This window comes from Phoxinus phoxinus, assembly GCF_949152265.1.
Source record: "Phoxinus phoxinus genome assembly, chromosome: 8".
Classification (NCBI taxonomy): Eukaryota; Metazoa; Chordata; class Actinopteri; order Cypriniformes; family Leuciscidae; genus Phoxinus; species Phoxinus phoxinus.
In genome coordinates, this window is record NC_136883.1 from 27297685 (window position 1) to 27320501 (window position 22817).

General features: G+C 36.4%; 1 protein-coding gene across 1 annotated transcript in view; it reads left to right on the forward strand.

Annotated features, from left to right (window-relative positions):
- The window catches only part of cdh13 (cadherin 13, H-cadherin (heart)), a 352089-nt gene extending 335718 nt beyond the window's left edge, over positions 1 to 16371 (forward strand). Inside the window, exons 12-14 of the mRNA XM_079621335.1 lie at positions 1089 to 1322; positions 2180 to 2398; positions 15191 to 16371. Coding sequence (XP_079477461.1) covers positions 1089 to 1322; positions 2180 to 2398; positions 15191 to 15198 — 461 coding nt within the window. The 3' untranslated portion in view covers positions 15199 to 16371. The remainder of the gene's footprint in view (positions 1 to 1088; positions 1323 to 2179; positions 2399 to 15190) is intronic.
- Positions 16372 to 22817: the final 6446 nt, after the last annotated feature.

Genomic DNA, 22817 nt, shown 5'->3' on the forward strand with positions numbered 1-22817 from the left:
TAGAGACGCAATTGGAACAAACCTGATTTCTTTTTCTTGCGAGACATTACTTTCTCCCATGTTTTGACACTGTGTCTTTTCTTCTTCCCTTTGAGGCCTGAGTGTTCCTGGGAACACGAGGACAAAATCATTCTGTAATTACTGATCCTGCCATCGGATGTTAATTGCGAGTGACCTCCAGGGCTGTTTATAATTATGCAGTCCTGCAATAACTGCTAATCTCTCAGAAGCAGAATTTTTTTAAAGCCTTAAATAAAATGTTTTCTCCCGTGCAATATTCAATGAAGTGCAATCTGATACAAAACGTGGCTTCTTTCAAATCAAGATAATTGCTGTTACTCCAAGTCGGAAACTGAATTGTTTTGATTTGGTGTTATTTTTTTTCTTTCTGTATAGACATTGATTGCTGATGTCTGTGATTCTGCATCCTGTCTGACCTTTTGTAAAAAGTCTTTAACCCACTGTGGTTTACAGTAATGGTGAGATGCCGGCGCTTTGATCGCAGGGATGAGTGTTAACTGCAAACCTCCTGCATTTAAAAGAGAACTATTGATTTGGCCTATAAAGCCAGAAAGCTTTAGACTGGAGAAGGACTTTTATGTGATTGCGAGCATCAAAATTGACCCTCTTTATTTTCTATGCAGATTTTTATGGAAGCTTGTTTTCTTTTTCAGAATATCAAATAAAAAAAGATAAATGTGGGATTAAAGTTAAAGGTAAATGTTTACAGTACGAAATAGTACAAATCTAAGGAGGGAAAAATAACTGAACTTTGGCAAATAACTGAAAGAAAGTACATTTGGCATTAAGTACTAAACTTGCTAAAACTAAAATAAAAATGAATTAAAACTAAATGGCAAACAAAAAAATAATAAAAATGACACAAACACATAACAAAATTACTACAACTTAAATTAAAATGAAAACTAAAAATATAACAAAATAAGATATATCAAAAATGTATTAATATTATTTGAAATATTAATAAATACTATAATAGTATCTAAATAATATTAAAATAGCATTGGTCCTGCCCTACTTTTTTGCATATTCTGTTTAACTCTTGTTTTTAACTTTTGTCTCACTAGGTAATCCACCCGCCACTGGCACAGGTACACTGATAATCACTCTGGAGGACGAGAACGACAACGCTCCCTACGTCTTCCCCTCCGTGGCCCGCGTGTGCGAGGACGCTAAAGACATAAATGTGGTGGTGATCGGGGGACGAGACAAGGACATTCATCCAAATACAGATCCTTTCAAGATCGAGCTTGGCAAACAGCCAGGACTGGAGAAAACATGGAAGATCTCCAGGATCAATGGTAAGCTAATTCTCAGATGGGACAGAAACAGGCACGCACCCACGGGTAAACACGTGCCGGCTATTTCTAAGGCCTGCTCGAGGAAATATGCTCTTACTAAAAGAATAGTTTACCTTAATATAGTTAAGCATCATTTTTTTTTTTGTTGATTAATCAATTTTAGCACAAATGCATTTAGTAATGATGAAATTAGATTGTGAAAACACTGCGTATACAGGCATAAATTACTATATTTTAATGTTCAATAAATTAATTACTTTCACTGCAAACATTGTACATTGTAATGACAATTAATCATGATTTTTTTTTTTGAAAATGGTAATGGAGTGCCACTTTAAATCAACTCAATTTTGGCAGAATTGACTGAGATCATAGCTATAGTGAATAGCATTATTGTGGTAGTCTACCAGCTATACTAGCACCAAACCAGCACTAACCAGCCAGTAGAAAGGTAAAAATGCTGGTGTTTTCACCAGGGTCAAGTGGACCACATGCTGCTGAGATGGAAAAGGATCACTTTATTGTCACAGACAGTGTGTGTATCATTAGAGATCACTCTGACCAAATAGCTGAGTGTATTTGTGGTTTATCTCTCGATTGCCCATCTCTCCCGAGAGAACACACTCAAATATAGAAAGGCATGTGAATCTTCAGACTTCTGTCAGCTGTTTGAGAAGAGAATCAGTGGCAGACACAGAGACAGAACAAGAGAGGTTATTTGAGATTAAGTGGCTTATTAGTCTCCTGTAGCCAACCCTTATGTGGTTTATTCTGCCTATTTAGAGAGGAAGATCCAGTCTGTCTGAAATGTAAAGTGGCCAGAACGGTATTTTAAATTGTTTGCTGATGTTTTTCAGACACTCACTCCCAGATCATGTTGCTGCACAGTCTTAAAAAGGCCAACTACAACCTGCCGCTGGTTCTGACCGACTCTGGCGTCCCTCCCATATCCAACAACACAGAACTGAAAGTTCAAGTGTGCACCTGTAAGAAGAACAGAATGGACTGCAGCCGTGCCGCCTCGGTACAAACAAACCTCTTGCTGCTGCTCGGCCTGGTTCTGCTCTCCATGCTCGGTAAGTGACACACACACACACACACATGATTTCCCTTATCAAAATGCTGGAAATTCTAGGTGATTTGCTTAAATGTCGAGTTTTCAAGTTTGATCGGTGCTGCATATTTTATGGTTTCTAATAAAGTGCAAATAAATATTGCAAGTGTTCCAGAGCCACGATTCTGCCTGACAGAAAAATAAATAAATAAAATAGGCCATATAAAAAAAAGTCAGAACTCTGCAGAGTTTATTATTCTACAAAACCCTCTTAATCCTTGAACTTGGAACCTCGTCCATTCTGTGCAGAAGCGGTACATCTGAACTTCTGACTTCATTTGCAGGACTCCCTAGGCTTTTAAACCTAGATTTTTTTTAAAAACCTCTTTAGATTCAGGTATTAGTAGAGTCCAGTTTACAGGCTGCTTGCAGAATCACTCCCATGTTTATGGACCATATTCTCGAAGGGCTAAACACCAATCTGCTCTCATGTGGCACCTTTGCACGCACACACACACACACACACACACATTTAAAATGAAGGGCAAAACAGAAAATGGTTAAATAACACAATTTTCATTCATTCAGAATTTCAACTTTTTACTAAATATATAATCAAATTTACGTTAATGTATTGTATTTATTGATATTTAATAGAATATTTATACTATATTTATACTTTATACTATATTAGGATTTACATACACGCGCACACACACACACACACACACACACACACACACACACACACACACACACACACACAGTGTTTACTGTAAAATTGAACAAGATATTGATTTTTTATTTTTTTATTTTTTTGGCAAGGTACCTCGACCCTCAGTTTTAGAAGTTTTCCAGCATTTATGCGTTGCTACTTTAGCTCAGTTTCGATGTTGATAATGAACACCCTGTATACCGTGTTGTACAGTTTGACAGGAAATTGGCTTCTCTTCCAGGGTGTCTTCAGTGACCCCGTATCTATTTACTGTGGTAAAGCCTGGAACTGCATTAAGAGTTGATCCATATCTGGCTAGATTTACAGCATATAGGGTCACCATTACAGCCACCAGAGAGACATAGAAGCATTTAAAGTAATATGCACAAATTAAAGGTTGCTTTACAGCAGGTCTAAAGCTTCTCGTGTGTGTATGTGTGTGTCGTTGTGTAATATATGTTTGTCCTATAGTTAATCTCCCATCCAAACCTGCACACAGTCCCCTGGTGACTCTTTCTCCCGGCAATAACATAAATAATTCACTCCTTTAGAGGGGCTGGAACATAATGGAACTCTATACAGCCATTCTAAAATGGAAAACAGAGGAAAAATAAATCTGTTCAGAAGAGACATCATGCTCTGAGGATTTCGATTGCTAGGTTCCTCGCCCCAGCCCCGGTTTGAACAGAAGTCGTGATGCCAATGTCTCCAGATCTGCATTAAACCTGGAAGGCAGTTCTTCTCCACAGTTTCTCTCTCCCCCTGTCACTTTCTTATTTGTGTTCTCTCCCTACATTCAGATACCCATATTTTCCCTTCGATTTTGTCTTAATATCCGGCAAATTAACATTTGGTGTGAATTCACTAAAATGACACCATTTTCTTTTGCTGTGTATCAGAGAAAAACCCACATTTTATTCAATTGAATTTAAGTGAATCAGGTACTAAAGACGCCATTTATTATTATTTTATTATTTATGTTCGGGTTATTGTAGGTTTTCTATGGATTTTATGTTAACCATGGTCGCAGTTTTTCATCGAATACCTGACGGACAACAACTGATCAAATGATGGAGAATTATAATCAAGCATATATACAGACATAAGTGAATGAGAGGTGCAAATAATTTAAATGACCTTCGCCTATAATAGTGGACGCAATTCTTCTTTGTGAATTCCCATTTTAGCTGCGTCTTTTTGCCCTTTCATTGTATGTGCCATATTCATTGTATGGGTCCATTTGACTGTTTTATGCAATATTTTTCTCTTTTTTTCCCCAGTAGCTCTGCTTACACTCATTGTGTTAGAGTGGATGTTTAATTTGTGACTGTTAATAGGCTGAAATGATGGGATTATTTGCTACTGCCCTGGCAGACATTAACATCCACTCTATTATGCCATGCTGGTTTACCCAAAGTGGCTATAGACGTGTTTCTGGGGAGAAAAAGTCAAAAATCTAAATGTATATACAGATATTTTCGGATATAATATTCTATATTAATATTCAGAATTTATAACTGCAAATTTAACATACAGCGTGATTCAAAAGTCTGAGAACACATTGAAAATATGGGATAAGTCTTCAATATTTATAGGTTACTAATCAAACAGATACATTTGTAATATTGATAATCCCAACGCTTTTGTACACAAGGTCATATTTTTCCTCAGTTGATTCACAAGATTCTCTTCGAATCATCTCAAATCATGCTGGAGAACATTATCATCAGGTTTTACACAAACTGGAGCTTGCGCAGCTTACGTAAGTGCTGCTCATTAAAGGTAGGGTAGGTAGGATTTATATAAAAACTTTTTACCAAATTTGATTAAACTTTCTATATATATCAATGCATAATTAAAATGTAAGTACTCTGATAAAAAGAGTATAAAAATCGAGTGACTCTAGACCGTTTAATCTTCATTAAACACAGCTCATTATTTCCATTCGGGACGAATCACAGGATTGGCTTGCGCGACTGTCACTCGACGTCGCCATGACTACCGCCGTTATTACTGGCTCTGCCCACGTGCGCGCAGTCGCGCACCCGTTTTTAGGTGGGAGTGAATGGAATTAATGAGCTGTGTTTAATGAAGATTAAACGGTCTAGAGTCACTCGATTTTTATACTCTTTTCATCAGAGTACTTACATTTTAATTATGCATTGGTATATAAAGACAGTTTAAACAAATTTGAATAAAAGTTTTTTTTAGACAATTCTGACCTACCCTACCTTTAAAGCAACAAATAATTTATATATTTAAATTAATTTCAAACTTTTCAGTCAAATTATGCTGATCATTTAAATTGCAATTCATTGTTTTGTATTTAATGAGGAAGAATGCAAAATAGAAGCATTTTCACTAGTGGTCTCAGATGTTTAGACCCCACTGTAAATTATGTATGTACTGTATGTGTGTGTGAGTTCCACATTCAGGCAGTGATGCATTGAAACAGGCAGTCTGAAAGTGTGTGCACATGTTTGTATCTTGTGTGACATGACACAAAGCTGGTGCATGCTGGTCTCGGAACTGCACTACACGCACACTAATGACTCCTGTAAGGATGCGTTTCACTGTCGCGCAGGAAGACACAGTCGAGGAGGGGCCATGTCGCTATGTCGCACACTGATCGAGTGGGAGGGAGAGAGTGTCTGACTTCAATTTCCTTATCACCTTAATGAACCCTGACCCCCGCTGAGAGAGAGAGCGGTGAGAACAGGCAGATAAGACCAGAAGCTCAGTGATGGAGCTCTGCGAGAGAGAAATGGCCAAAAGATTAGACAGAACTCGCTTCATCTGTCTCCTCTACAGGAGACACGTACACACACACACACACACGTGAATTACTGTCATGTAGTTCATTAGTTTGTGCCAATCCATTTGTTTATAGGTAGTTGACATTAAATACATGATGAGTTGGTGATGTACTGCAGTGTGACACCTCTCTGAGGCCTGACACCTGCAAAACATCATTTTGATCATTATTTTAGAAGTGTTATTTAATAATTAATTTCCTCAGGACTATTTAAAAAGATGAAAATTTTGTCATTTTCCTCTGTGGAATGCAAAGGTTTGGAAGATTTAAAAAAATATATATTTTGAGGAGAAATTACCTATTAAAATGTGCTAGTGAAGGCAAAAAGATGATTTTAATGGTTAAAGATTAAAGACATTCTATACATTATCTATATTTATTATATGGCTTGGTTGGATTCTAATGTAGAATGCGATTTAAAAAACAGAGCGTTGCCGTGGACACAGTGTTCTTTAGCGGAAGCAATACAATCGTTTTAAATCAATAAACTAATTTTTAAATAAATATTTTGTGTCAAATTATTGATTTATTTGGTAGGTAGCCATATAATAAGCAGGATAATGTAGAGCGAGGCGGTTGTTATAGCGAATACAACCCCGACAAACTGATCAGGACCCCTAAGCGAAGTAGAGGTCCCTTACCTAGCTTATGGATATCAATATGATAAAAAGGCACATAGATGTGTCACGTTCCCACATGGTGATAATTGTAAATCTACAACGGTTAATATTAATTCAAATTGTTTTAATTATGTTTCATTCAGCTTTTTAAATGAACATTGTATGTTTGTAAATTGTTTGTCTTCTCCACTGAGCTCTGTGCTTGCCTTCATGGACCCCCAGGTTAAAAACACTGGCTCGCTAGCTGATGCATGATTGTTTTGTCCCAAGTGTGAGTGTGATTTCTTCAATTTCTCTGTAACAATGTTTCCTGAGGAAATACCAGACTAGTGTTAAAGTTTTAGGTGAAATAATTGTTAGAAAAGTTACCAATAGAGGGAGAGACAGAGAGTGAGAGAGATTGTAATATGCAATAGAGTGCAACAGACCTGTATACTTTTTTCAGTGGTCTTGGTTACCGAAGACTTTTTCCCATTCATTTTTCCCCATAGGTAAATTAGATTCATTAAATAGTTATAAGCCATGAACCAAACCAACCTGCTATGAGGTATATCACAATTAAAATCTTTGATTTGAAGCCAAACAGTACTGAAAGGAATATATCCACTTTTCCACCATAGGAGGAAACCCGTTTTCATTGCTTAACCGTTCCATTCCGTGCCGATCTTCTGGCCCAGCTGGTGCGGATATGGTTTCATTTTCCACTGTGGGGCTGATAACAGAGGTCTTTGGAATGTAATAAAAACTATTTTAATTGTAAAGTTCTGTTTACGTCACTCAAATAGTGCATTTAGCCAGCTACAGAGAAACTGGTAGCTGGGTAACAGAAGTGACCAAGTGTCATTACATGCGTTCTGCTGCTAGCCAACCGTGCTGAGAATTCCAGGCCGAGAACGGTTTTGTATTCGTGTCGTGCCGGACCAGGATCAAGTGTAAATACAACTGGAACCGTTCCTTACTGCTCTTAGAACCTTTTGACCTGACAGTGGAAAGCTGCGTATTTGCCCTGTAGCGGTTAAAAAACAAAACTGCATGCATTTTATGGAAGAACATTGCTCTGCGTGATTGTGCGGATGAATATATGGTTATCCTACTGCTCATAAAATATTCAATACTAGGCTTAGGAGGTATAACCAGTTTAGATGGAAAGGATTTTAAGCTCAGAAGATGTTACTATACTGCCCTACAAAGGCAAAACGCCGTAACATCATGTTTGGTCAAAAATGAGTTAGTGTCATTTTTGTGGTATTTGAGACCTCCTTTATCGTGTGAATAAATATTGTGAGTCAATTTGATTGTTTTAACGAGAAAATAAAGGGCTATGACAACCGTAACTTCCAAAACCATACGAGAAACCACAGCAGAACGGCGTAACAGTTGTTACGGCTCTTTGCCTTTGTTCCAGCACGCTGAAGTTGAGTTAAGGTGTTCTGACTTTGTTTAGCCTGGCATCAAGAGAGATGTTACGGTGCCGCTGTGATGTTACTGTACTCTGGTTTTGTCATTGCCTACTGTCAAAGTTTGCCGCTCTTTAATTGTCACCAAACCACGTAACATACACACGACACATCTTTGAAATAGAGTGTAGACTGCCGAGTGCTTGTTTAACGTTATTATTACTCTGTGATAGTGTAATGGACCATTACTCTCGTGAAAAAATGTTGGTGGAGATGGCCTTGAAATGCAGACATAAAGACAAAAAATTTATTATAAACATGATACATTTTCGATTGCATCTGCTTAATTCAACTAGCTTGCGAGAGCAAAATACCACCACTTTGCTGGCCAGACAAACATGCTCCAAGTATGTAATCAATTGAATCTGTGTTCACGTAACTAGCACTAACGTTGACGCTGACACTCGCCTCATATCAGACGCCGAAAACCAATGATTAAATACACAGGCATCCTACCTTTCCATACAATGAGATATAATCCATGGAAGATAAGATATAATCCATGGAAGATAATCCATAGCAATGCACGTCATCTGCTGTATCTCCTCAAAAAATTAGCTTTCAGTAAGATTTTATTTGGGTGCAGTAACAAACTTTTTCACTAGATGGACAGCCAAGCTTCCTTACTGACCATATAAGGGCGCCTCCATTTTCATATATGCTTTGAGTGATCTGTCTGAACCAAGTATTTCCATAATTGTCATACAATTTATGAAGTAGATATCCTATTCAGAAGTATTATGGGTGGTTTGGCAGTATTTGATTTGAATTCAACCTCTAATAAACGCATTAAAAAGAGCATATATGTGCGTTATAGCTGGCAGCCACATCACAAATCGAGAATCCATCATATTTTTATATAAAAAATCTGATTTTTTGTTTTGTTTTTTTATCAAATTGAATTGGTGTTATTTTTTTTACTCTTGGTATGAAAACAAACTGAGCTTTCTACCAATCTTTCAGGATTTTTCATGTTTATTGCTATTTCAAAATAAAGGCCTAATCACGCCTAATGAATATGAAATATTATTGTTGCAAATTGATAAATTACTGCTCCTCTGTAATTAATTTTAAAAACATCCAACAAAATATGAAAACTAGAGATTGCCTGTGAACATGGAGAATGAGGAATGAGCAGTCTCTAATCTCTAATGTCTTGGTCTAATGTTTAATTAAGTGTTACTCTATATCTTGCATTTAAATAAATATACCTTTGTATTCAATTATAATTAAATTATATTTATTGTGAAAATATTTCTTGTATTTATTCATACTGTACACACTGTACTGCAAATTAACTTATTTGTCATACTGTTTAACTGTGTTAGTGTTGCCACACTATCCTGATCATTATAGCACTAAATAAGAACAAGCAAAGGTCTTCTATATAATTTAAAACACATACCATGATGACTAGACCTTGGTTAGGTGTTCTTATAATGGATGTAAGTATGGGGGACAGCAAGCAAATATTGATTATATGTCAGTTACTGCCTTTTGCTTTTCCACCACTCCTTATTTTTGGCACATGATACAAAGGCAGAATACAGTAACTGCCAAATAAGGGTCAAAGGTCAATTTTGAGCTCAAGATTTTTTGCATACAAACATTTCTTCATTATAGCAACTAGTTGTCAAATTTTAAGAGTCCTACCTATAATACTTTTGTCTGGACAAAACAGAAACTTTAAAGTCATTTTTCTCAGTTTCACACTCTAGCGAGTTAAGGTATTTTGCCTTTGCAGGGCAGCATAGCTATACCAAATTAATAGACACGGTACTTAATTAGCACAGCACTACAACAGCCTGTAATGAAATGACCATTCACAATAGATAATGCTTTACAATGAACTCTGTTAGAGAGCTACATATGACAGTTTATCTGTTCAATTAAATGCCCTTCTCATTGAGTAATAAAAACGCCATCATTGCTTTTACAACATTTAAAATCACTCAGTTCTCATCATTTTATTACAAACTCTATCGCGTTCTCTTTTTGCCAGCAGACTCTCCTCATTTCCACTCTTTTTTTTAAACAAGTGATTCCCCAGCGGTTCAAGATTTAGCGTGGTCCATGTAAACTTTTCACGGTCGTTGTGACAACTGAACTTATCCATGCCACTCCCACATGTGTCAAAGTAGCCGGAGCAACTTTTCTCTATTTACAGATATGATGAGACACATAGGGAAGTGATCTATGTACACAATTTCCTGTTAAAACATCTCGACTGGTCTAAAATATAAACGCTTATAATAGTGTTACCATAGTGAATCAGGATAAGACACAAAGTTACATAGTGTACCTTTAAAGAAATTTGTGTTTCACAGACGTACTTTGTGATTTTAATCCAGTCCAAATCTGCCAAGTCTGTGTTTTTCTCACACAGGCTCCGTAAAAAAATCCAGGGCAAATTATCTACTGTTTTTCGGCAAACTCGACGGTCCTCTGGAAAATCTAATCCCGTCCGAATGAGGATGTCTGTGATTGCCAATATTGTATTAACCTAACACTTGTCCTCATGTGTTTTTGACCCACCTCAGCTACCGTTTGCGCACCAGTCTTCGGCATGCTTTCATTTCAATATGGATAGTATCTGACGAAAAAAATGTAATTAAAAATGAATAAATGGAGCCAAACTTCGAATACCGCCCATTTTAATATTAGTGTCAGGTAAGAGTAAGATACTTGTCTAGATATCTTAGCTCACATGTTTATTATAAACAGCAATTTCTATAAACTCGTGAAGTTTGCTTAAAAAGGTTTTTTAAAATGAATTAAAACAATACATAGGCTAATAAATAAAAATGCACAACAGATGAGCTTCTATAATGCCAGCCCGAATCTCATGAAAGTGCGTATCTATACGACGAATGTTATTTCTCGTGCCATTTATGCGCCAAAAATAGTTTTTGCGTGCATATGATACGCAGTTTTCGCGTGCATGTGATACGCACTTTATGGCGTGTAATACACACGCACTCCACACCCCTAATCCTACCCAAGGGTTTTCAGTGCGTAGCATATGCACGCAACGTGTTGCACGTGTTGGTAATGCCCACATCTAAAAAAACACACACTCTGCTAAACACAGAGATGTAAGTCCCATCCGGATCGCTTCATGAAACATACATTGAGTGATACGAATTGTAACTTATATGTTGTTTAGAAAACTAGTCCCTAACTAGGGTATAGTGATTTTCAAACTTAAATCTTTAGTTCCTTTTTTTTCTTTTCTTAGTTTTTATTATCTTAGTTTTCTTAGTTTGGTAATCATAACCAAAAATAGAGTGAAATAAAGGTTCTGGATGTATTTCCCATTTGGTGTGAAAGGCATTTAATTGCTGAAAATAGGACAAGAAGAAGAATCATACTCAGTGGGAATTTCACTTTAAAGTAACCGTTTATTTGTGTTTGTGTTTGTGCGGCTGTGAGTGTGTATGTGTGTCAGTGGATGTGTATTTTTAGCTTCCATGTTGCTAACCTTCTGCTTCACGGACTGCAAAAAATCCATACTCTCTGTTCTTCCTCCATTCTCAAGGAGAAAGGAGTCCAGTGGACTTGCATTTGTGGCTTCTTAAATAATGTATGGAAGCCTCTGGGAGAACACAAACAGATCATCTATGAACTGACACCAGTTCTTCTCTCTTTAGACCCCCATGAATGTTCCCAAAACTTGCACCAGATTCATGCGTGTGCCACATCATGGGGGGCCCGACTGGCACCGTCTCACACGCACTCAGTAGTCTTGACGTCTTCGATCCCACGGGAGCCATTGTTGCGGTTTCTGATGACAGTTTGCCAAACATCACCTTCTGTGCTGATTTGCCCTTTGAGTCCATTGATTTTGTTTGTCCTTTGAAAATGTGGCTCCATTGAGCTGTGTATCTGATTACGCCGGCGATGTTAATTGCAGAGAGGAAGAAAAACATCATTTACGACACGAGACGAGGCCAGATTCTGAAACAAATATCGTGAGGAAATCAAATTATATTTTACACTGACAAAATAGGCTTTGATGTAGCAATTGAGCTCAAGTCCAGTTCACAGAGGAGACTGTTAGGTGCACATGTTCAGCAGAGGAAAGGTCAAACAATGCCAAGATGACCTTACTGCCCCCTGTAGGACTGGTTGCAAACTACAATTTAGAGATCACTCATTTAGGGTAAGACACAGTAAGTTGATCAAAAATTAACATTAAAGACATTTGTAATGTTAAAAAAAAATAGTTCTAATAAATACTGTTCTTTTGAACTTTCTATTATTCAAAAAATCCTGGAAAAAATATGTCAGTTTTTTCTAGATTGATAATAATGAATTAAGCATTAAATCGGTGTGTTAGATTGATTTCTAAAGGATCATGTGACACTGAAGACTGGAGTAATGATGCTGAGAATTCAGCTTTGACATCGCAGGAAAAAATTACAATTTAAAATATATTCAAATAGAAAGCTGTTTTTTTAAATTGTAATAATTTTTCAGAATATTACTGTTTTTACTGTATTTTAGTCAAATAAATGCAAAATAGTAAAGTAGGTTATTAAAAGGGAAAAAATGCTGTATTTGTTGATAGAGATTACTGATTCTCTTTTAGACAGTTGCTTTTTGCGATTTGGATGAGTGGCAAAGGTTTTAGTTGATTAAAATATCTATTATATAAAATATCTTAGTTTCTGATTACTTGACAGGCTACATTCACTATCTGCGCCCAGCATATTACTTCTGTTTGAATAGCATCTATTTACACGCAATGTAAATAACATCTACTTTTTTTCTTCTTCTTTTTTCGTTTTCATATTTTTTAATACTCCGTGGTTAAACAGTGAGGTAGTCCAGCTGGTATAAGCACACACACTTGAAATGTCAGTCATTGTTTAATTAATAATTGCTGTAATTGAAAATTACAAATGATACAGTTGTTTGGTGTATGTTCCCAACGTGATATTTTTCGACAAATGAAGAGTTGTGATATACCCAACAGGCCTCTAAAACCGCTCTTTAATCTGATGAAAGATGCCCAACAGGGGTAAAATATAATTAATCCACAACAGGGAAATAAGCCTGAGCCCGGGCCCACTGAAGTTTAAATCCCCTTTTCTGCCAAGATGGACGTTTTTACTCTTTAATCCACTCTGGTTACTAATGTGGCCTGTCTTGAGGGGATGAGAAATTTCCACAGCATCGACCTGTTTACTGGCTCTTGTTTTGACGTGCCATCCGCGGTGCACCTGGCAGATAAAGCATAACCTCTTCTTGTTAATGAATTTGTAAGCGTGAAGGGAACAATTAATGCCGCTTGCTAAGCCAAAATTACAATTTCTAATACTCTAATATATATATGAAGACTTCAGATGCAAAAGCCTCTAAGTGCCATCTGAAATTTTCTTCTAAAATTATCATTTTTATCAAGCTCGTATATTTAAGTTCAGTAATTTCACTTTAATGACACTTAATATGTCATTTTCATTGCCATTAAAGTGAAATAACTGTACATAAACGTATAAGCTTGATAAAAATTATAATTTTAGAAGAAAATTTCAGATGGCACTTAGAGGCTTTTGCATCTGAAGTCTTCATACATACATACATACATACATACATACATACATACATACATACATACATACATACATACATACATACATACATACATACATACATACATACATACATACATACATAGATACTGTATACTGTAAATACATACATACATACATATATAAAATGGATGTAGAATATTGCTCATCAGCTCGAAGTCAATGGGGTCTACTGTTGCTTTGGACCACATTGACTTTTATAGTAACACTTTAGTTTAGGGTCAAATTCTCACTATTAAATAGTTGCTTATTAGCATGCATATTAGGATATTGGCTGTTTATTAGTACTCATTAAGCACATATTAATGCCTTATTCTGCATGACTATATTCTCCCTTAATCCTACCCAATACCTAAATTTAACAACTACTTTACTATTAATAAGCAGTAATTATGAGTTTATTGAGGCAAAAGTAGTTTGAGGCATTAGTAGTTAGTCAATAGTGAGAATTGGACCCTAACCTAAAGTGTGACCATATATATACTGAGTTTCATGACTGTAAACTTGAAACCCATCATGACTAACTTTACTTCATTGCTGATGAAAAGACAAATTGAGGGAGTGAATTATGATGCAAAGGGGGTGCAATATATCCATCGGACCAAAGCACTGGAGTGCAGGGATCACGTGTTATTGTGTCTGTCTCAAATGCAGCTGACTGCTGCCACAACCACTTTCCTCCAATCAGGATGATGGTAATTAGATCAAACACACTTTGGTCTTGCTGCCTTCGTAGCACGTTCCCTGCACACTTACCTGTGTTTTACCCCTTAGGAAGATGGAGTGAAGAGTGTATGAATGCAGAGATGAGAGTAGGGAGTATTTTTATCCACTCCTCGCTTGACTTCATTGCGTGCGAATGTGGCGGGGTGAATTGATTTAGTTATATATTTTGATGTTCCTGGCTCACATTTGGTTCGCCTAAGGGCGGGAAGAATTACCTGGTCACATTTCGGGCCCTCGGCACATGAATAAGCGGGGCTGGAGTCTCATTAGAATTTGCAAATGCCATTTTGTGAAACAGAGCAACCACAGCCATGCTCTTAAATGCCGTTCAAGTCTTATTTTCCTTCCACTGTCATTTAGGACCAAGCAATACAAACATATCTAGTGGAAAGAAACATCAAGCTGCAAAGGGGAATAAATCAATAGTCCTCCCCCCTCCACATTTAATATTCTCTCGCATCGGATCTGGCACGGTTCGATCGCCTTTGAATTTCTGAAATCCGCAGGCCAATTCATTTCGCTCAAGTCTTGCGAAATTAGACCTTACATTTTTCAAAGTTACATTTTAATCATATTTTATTATGATGGCAGCGCGGAGTAAGAAAGGAAAGTGAAGGGAAATAAATAAAGGTTGACTCTAAATAAAGGCTTCCTGGAGCCTCAACGAGAATGACATTTAGTTTCTAATTGGTTTAATTTATTAATTCAATGCTTTGTTGTGGTTTGTCATGTTTGCATACATTCATTGCATAACAAATATCTCATGTTGACCTAAAAAATTCAAACCTGCCGCTGAGAGTTTATTACAACCACAGATGTTCTGTTAAACTTTCAAATGCTGTTTAATTACACATTTTTCACATTCCTATTTTTCTCTTTTCTCTTAGGCTTGTAAATTCCGCTGATTCTTTCTGTAGTCCTTTTGCAACACTGAAGAAAACCTTCTTCTCTTCTCCACACGCAAAGCAGGCAGAGAGAGAAGACCTCTTCCCCAAAAGACACCTCGCACCCTTCATTTTTGCGCTCCTCCTTTTCACCGTCGTCTCTCTCCATCCCAAACCGACCTCCGCCTTTTTCACCAGGAAACTCTCCTTCCGTCCTGTCCCTCCTTCCCCTGCACCTCCTGTCTTCTCATACCTCTGGAATACATCACGGACGGCACCGCCTCGATGAACTCTCTCTGTCACTGGACTAAGATATATTGGATGGTGGGAAAGCGATTGGACATTTCGATGTACTTTAGTTTCCTCTGGTTAAAGACTACTGTATTTGATCTTGTTTACTAATGTAAGGGAAGGACACAAGGCCTCTTTAGTCTGCAGTGGTTGTGTTTTCTTAGGGCAGGTTGATAGCCAGAAGCCTTCAAAGTCTAAAAAAAAAAAGCATCTCTTGAGTCTTTTATTTTTGGTTTTGGTTCAATTGCATTAGTTGTTATGGAGTGGAACACAATATATCTTTATAGTAATGTGTGAAATGATGGGGGGAAATGTACACTATATATATTTTATTTTTTACCAATGTACAAAAATATTAATTAACTTATGTACTTTGATTGATCGCTTATTCTTTAATGACCCCTCAAGAGAAAAAAAAAAAAAAGTTAAGAACTGGATGTTTTTGCTAAATTTTAGGGACTATTTCTAATGCCATTGATGTTTTCTCCTCTTTTTCATGTATGAGCTCGTGTTTTAGATTGCGGTTCTTGGGTCTAGAGAGCGATTTGCAGACAGAGAGTGAATCTGTCTTGTGATTCTTGTTTCTGATGGTGCAGCGTTTATTTAATTTTTTTCCCCTCTCCCCTTGGGTCAAAGTCACAGAGGCCAGGGAAGGCTGTTGATTCAGTTGTTCTTTATATAAATATGTTTTCCCCCTTTTTTTCGCTTGTGAGAACAACAAAAGACAACAAAAAAGAGAGACAGAAAAAGATAACATGAAAACAAAACGAAATGTGTGTCTGGGTTTGTGTGGGAGACCCCGTAAGTTCTGAAAATGCAAAGAAAAAGATGACGTGGTGAATGAATTATGTCTGTCTTTTGCACTAATTTAATAAAGCTGTTACTGTACTTCCCACCACTTTATCTTTTCTCGTTTGTTTAAAGTCTTAAGACCAATACGATGTCATGAAATATGTTTACTCGTGTATAGTTATAGTGGAGACTGAATGGATTTCAATGGGGATACAGTTAATACAATGAAGAAGAATGGTTTTATAAACAGAAACTCAAAATAATATGTTATCTTCACATATTAGTTATCGAAGTTGATTTGACAAAAGATAAAAAGTTGTGATAACAAATCATGAAACTATTTTTTTATAGTGTACACCAACATACTGTATAGCACTGTAAAAAAAATGCTGCGATTTTTTATCACAACTTAAAATCCAACATTGTTTCAACTTTGAAAAGTAAGTGTTCATGCTTGACTTAAAATATTAGTTTAGTTAACTTTAGTTGAGTTTAGTTGGATATTTAAGTTATCTCAACAAATTTTAATTTGTTATAACTAATCGCAGCCATATTTTTTACAGTGTTGGTATTTCAAGCTTACAAACCTTACAAACTTAAAGAGCCTTGTCCATTATGAGACATTATTATTGTTATTAATATTATTGAAAATTACTACTACTCATAAGTGTATATACCCCATGCAGAAAATCCAAGATACTAACAATATAAATTTGGTATATATTTGGTAATAGAGTTACCAAAAATTGCATGTTATTTGTTTTTAGTTCTATGCAGTTTTACATTACATGTTTAAATATAATCCACACGACAAAATAACTGAATTTTCACAAATGAACCAGTTCAAAAGTTAACATACCCTTCATAATTATTATAGTGTTTGTTGTTACCTGGATTATCAACTGCTGTTTTTATGTTTTGTAATAATTGTTCATTAGTCCCTTGTTTTTACTGAGCGGTGAAACTGACCACTATATTCTTCAGAAAAAAAAATACAGGTCCTGTATATTCATTGGTTTTCTAGCATCTTCTGCATATTTGAAACCTTTTCCAGCAGTGACAGTTTGAAAAGATGGATCACAAAATCATACAGAGGACAACTGAGGAATTCATGCACAACTATTAAAAAAGGTGAAAACATTCGCTGATGCTCAGGACGGCAACACGGTCCGTTAGGATCTGGGTGGGGGGTACATTCTCTTATTTTGCTTAAAGATCATATTCTTTCCATTTAGCACTGAATAAGTACAATTTACCCTGATCATCCCCCGGCTCTTAATGCATATTCTGCAAGAGGTGTATAAACTTATGAGCAGAACTGTACATGATTTTGCTGTACATTTTTAAATAATAAATGATAGGTAATTATACATTTTTATTTATAGTATATTGTAGAAAACACTTATACATATTACATTATAATTCATACACAGGTATGGTTTGATGATTAAAATGGCATATTTACTGCATATTTATATTATAAATTCAGGCATCCATTTGTACCTTACTTTCATAGCCATATTTTATTAAGCTCACCTAAACATTGTGGTCAGAAGAGTCTAAAAATAAATACTTGTCCTACTTGTCCAGTGTAAAATGGAAATGTCTTGGTTTGAAGGTCAAGGTACTTGCATATTAATTGTGATTTAATGAACTAGCAGGCATTTAACTAGCTTTTGCATAAATTAAAAAAAAATCTACCCCGGCCGTCTCGAGTCATCATCACTTAGAACAAATATCATCTGATAATTTCTGGCCAATTTGATTAGCTGAAATAATTAGCTCATAAACCAGCATTAACATTTCCCAGGAGATGCCAGAGTACAGTCTAACAAACCAACTCCATCAGTATTAATAATCTGAAAATGAACTCTTGAAACCCTGAAAGTTGCTTTCAGTTTGAAAAGTGATTCTTAAACTTTGACAAAAGAACAGGGAACTTTTGCAGCTATAGGCTACTTGTATCTGAATTGTCCAATTTAAGGTCTGAATAACAGGCCTTGATTGTAATTTGTGTCGTTGTTACTACATTAAAAAAGAATAATGGCGAGCCAGCAATGTAATCAGCCCTCTCCTCCTCACTCAGCTGAATGAGTCTCCTTTTCATTTCATACTCTGTTTTTGTCCCCCATCAATTCTTAATCACTCTATATAAATACTAGAGCCACTGTCCTGGCAGAAGTTTGTTATATGAAGTCACTGCCTTTTTTGTCATAACGATTACTCTTTGTGAAAGCACAAACGTGCTAGACCTCGCTGAATGGGTTCAAATCAATAAATGAGCATGCTTGGCCATTCGAATCTGGGTAATGACATGCAGTTGGAACATGTGTTCGGTTCGATAAGTGTGCGCAGGTATTCGCGGCCTCGATGAAGTCACTGAAGCAATGATTAATATTTCTTAGATTAGCCTCTGGCTTGATCTGAGAAAAAGTTCGAGATGTAATAAAATCAATTAAATCAAAGGGCATCTGTACTCTAATATGCTTTCTCTTACACAAAAATGGAGAAAAAATATCCATGACCTATAGTTCTGCTCATGCGTTTGTTAACACTTTAGATTAGGGAACACATATTCACTATTAACAAGGAGTTTTCCCTTAATAAACTCCTCATTACTGCTTATTATAAGTTACTTATGTCACACTGTGGTGTCCTCAGGAACAGACTGAAGACTAATTATAGATACAAACTCAAACTTTAATAATAGTAATCTGGAACAAGCTGACCGGCAGGGAAAACACACATAAACGCCACGGAGATTGGACAAAGACTGAAAGAAAGGGTGCATCTTAAATGTCAAACAGAAACGAGATAACTAATCATACACAGGTTTGACAAATGAACTTATAATTATATAACCATGTAAAAGAATGGCGAGAAAAGAACATAGGACAACGGGAATCAAATCAAATCAAATGAAAACACAAAATTAAACTCCAAACATGAACTGACACGTGACAACTTGTTGTTCTAGTGGTTATGTTTAGGTATTTGGTGGGGTTAAGGGATCTATATGGTCATGCAGAATAAGGCACTAATATACAATAATGTTTCCTAATGTAACCGTTACCACCTTGCATACGTATGGGGGGTGTAAACTTTTTGAATTGGATGATCAGGGTAAATCGGTAACATATTGCATGCAAACATTATTATATGGTGGCACCTGTGCAATCTGACTTGTTTGTATTACACTCAAATGTTTATACTGATCTTGATTTTATTGAAACTGTGAACGCTTGACTAGTTTCAACATCATACTGTATTGATCACATTCAGATATGTCTAAAGCTGATGAGAGAAGGCATTAGCTAAGAGTCTCTGTCAGGCAGGTTGGTAGCCCTCATGCTCTCCATTTATTCTCTCACTTACTACATTTAGTTGTAGGATAGAAGCAGCTTTCATCTCCTATCCCTCTCTCACAGGTGACATGAGGGATTTGTCTCCACAAATGTCGATGACTTCTAAATCCTCCGAGAGTGCTCTTGCTTTGAAATGGCAGATAGAGGAAAAACCTCCAGACCTGACCTATTACACTTCCACAACCAACAATGTCACAAAATATTCAAAATTGGAGGAGTTTGTACTTTTTTTCCACACAATGAAAGTCATTGGGTTCCAGTGTTTCATAGTCGTGTCTACAATGAATACATGATGTTAGCTAACTGCGTGATTTGCATTATCTTAGAACTGTGTCCAGACATATTTGGTTACAGATCACAGATCACTCTAAATTGTAATGTAGAAACATGCATTTTCTGTAAAGACGCATTGAAACGATATGTACAGTATTGTGAAAAGCGCTATCAGAAAAATGTGAATTGAATTGTTATACCCTAACTTTCACTGTATAGATAAAAACAGTTGAATTGTCCAACATCTTTTATGTTTTCCATAGAAGAAAGACATTTTTAAGATTTGAAATGACATTGGAAACAATTTTGAAGTAAATGGGGTGTACTATCTTTTTAAACGGATGTAGTTTCGTAATTTTAAAATAACATCGAGAAGGAACTAATCAGCATTTGTTTACAAGTGATTTTAAAATACTAAATTGTTCCAATAATTAATTAATTTACATTTTAAGCTGTATAGATGATCAGTCAGGATGGGAATGTACAGTGCTTTCAAAAAGTGTTTGGACACTTAAGCCATAACTTTTTATTATCTAAATTAAAATGCCATCTGAATGCAATTGCATCAGAAAGCAGAATTTCAAATCAAGTGCATTTATTTTAAAAATATATATAGCACAAGCACTTGACGAGCGAAACATTTCAATTATCGCTGTACAAATGGCTCAGAAAAGTGCAGTTAGTTTGCAGGCATTGTTTGTTTGTTCCTGTTTTTGTGGCCATTGAATGTTCTTGTATCTGGGTGGCTGTTTGATGAAGTGTCACAGATGCTGGACACACACTGTGTCCGCATCTGTTCTGCTTGGTTGGAGACTAGTAAATAAATTTCTGTTTATTTTTGGGCATGAAAAAGCATGAATGTAAGACTGTTTTTGTGTTTTGTTTTTCAGTCGTGTCTCTCTCTTTCTCTTATTTCTGCTCACCCTTCACTTACTTGTGATCCTTTTATTTCTCTCATTGTCAAGCCGTCTCATCTGTGATGTATTTTTTTTTCATGACTGGACTTGCAAGCAGGGACATAGGAACAACCTGAAAAGGTAGAAAGAGTGTGTGTGATTACTTACATCATAAACTTTTAATGAATTTGGCATCACGCAATTACTATTCTGTTTGTTTATATAACTATTTTGCAAATGTTGAAGGAAGGATGCCTATTTAAAGTGTGTGTGAGTGGAAGGAAGATTTTGTGCTCAAAATGGTGTGTACTGGAGGTACTGCAGGTGTGTGTGTTTGTGTGTGTGTGTGTGTGTGTGTGTGTGTGTGTGTGTGTGTGTGTGTGTGTGTGTGTGTGTGTGTGTGTGTGTGTGTGTGTGTGTGTGTGTGTGTGTGTGTGTGTGTGTGTGTGTGTGTGTGTGTGTGTGTGTGTGTGTGTGTGTGTGTGTGTGTGTGTGTGTGTGTGTGTGTGTGTGTGTGTGTGTGTGTGTGTGTGTGTGTGTGTGTGTGATGGATGTGGCAGGTGAGAGCCCTGGGGGAAAATTCCATCTTACACCAGAAGAGAAACCGAACTGTCGGAGACCTAATTGTCCCTCAGAGCTCCTGATTGGATAAAACTGAGGAAAGAGAGAGAGCCTCAAGTGTGCCTGCTGGAAATAAGAGTGCAATATATCAACAGACTGGAAGTCTTGTGTGTATAAGACAGAGTCTGTCAATACACAACAGTTATTTCTCGAGTTTGTTCAGGGGAGCACTGAGGTCTAGCTGTCTTGGCCCACGTTTGTTGTGTAGACATCACCTTCTGTCTGAATGCCGTTGTGTATTCATCCAGGTTTTTGTTTTTTGAGTTCATAGTAGGATGCTGCCGCTGACTGGAGTGCTGATTTACTACAGTTTTTGGCCAGTAGGAAACAATGTTTTTACATTTTATGAAAGTGTCCTTTTTTAAAAAATTAGTGTTGTGAGTAGTTTCCAGGGGGTTGCTAAGGGATCTATAGTGGTTTTTAGCCAATTAATAGGGTGTTGTGTGTTGTTGCCATGGCATTGCTATGCAGTTTCTACGACATTTAGAATGATTTTTTGTTGCAGTTGCCAGGGTGTTGTAGCAGGTTGCCAAGATGTTGCTATGCAGGTGCTAAGTTATCAAATTATTACTTAGCAATTATTTATAACTTCTTGTTATTCATTTGTTAGGTTGTTAGGGTGTTGCTAAGGGATCCATTTCTAAGTTTGTGTAGGACAATGTGGGACATGTTACCAACACTAAAACATATCCTGAAACTGTTATATAATGTCTATCTAACTTAATAAAAACATTTGTATTCTGCATTTCAGTTGATAAAAATACTTTGTTCTTTAGTCCCTTCCAGAAAACACCATTACATCACAATGTAACATAACATGTCTTTATTTTACATGTAATTTAAATTCAACATCACTAAGCTTGAGCTCAAAGGCAGCAGGCATCATGCAGACAACTATTTTTGAAACAGTTCTGACCAAGTCCAACTAAAATCCAACTAAATAAATAATAGACAAATAAAATATAAAACAACATGAAATTAGTTTATTGACAGTCTTATATATGAAGAATATATTAAACCAAAAACTTTCATATTTTTTAGAAAGGATGTGAATTAAAACAACCACAGCAGGCAACAAGTTGATAAATGCGGTTCTCCTCCAGAACCAGAGAGCACACTTGGCTGAAGCACAAGAAAACATCACATACCAACCAAATATTAAAATCATACTGGAGGCTCACATTATTCTATTCTGAATACAATTTTAATTTACCGAATTATCCATTTGTTTTCTGACAGGGAACACATGGAACGAATCACCGCTCCACATTCTGATTTACAGCCGTCACAACCGTGACTGTGTTTACTCCCTTCTTTTGAAGCACTGGATAGGCTTTTTTTTTTAAACGGCGGAAAATAATTAATAAAATACTTTCTTAAAACGCAAAATAA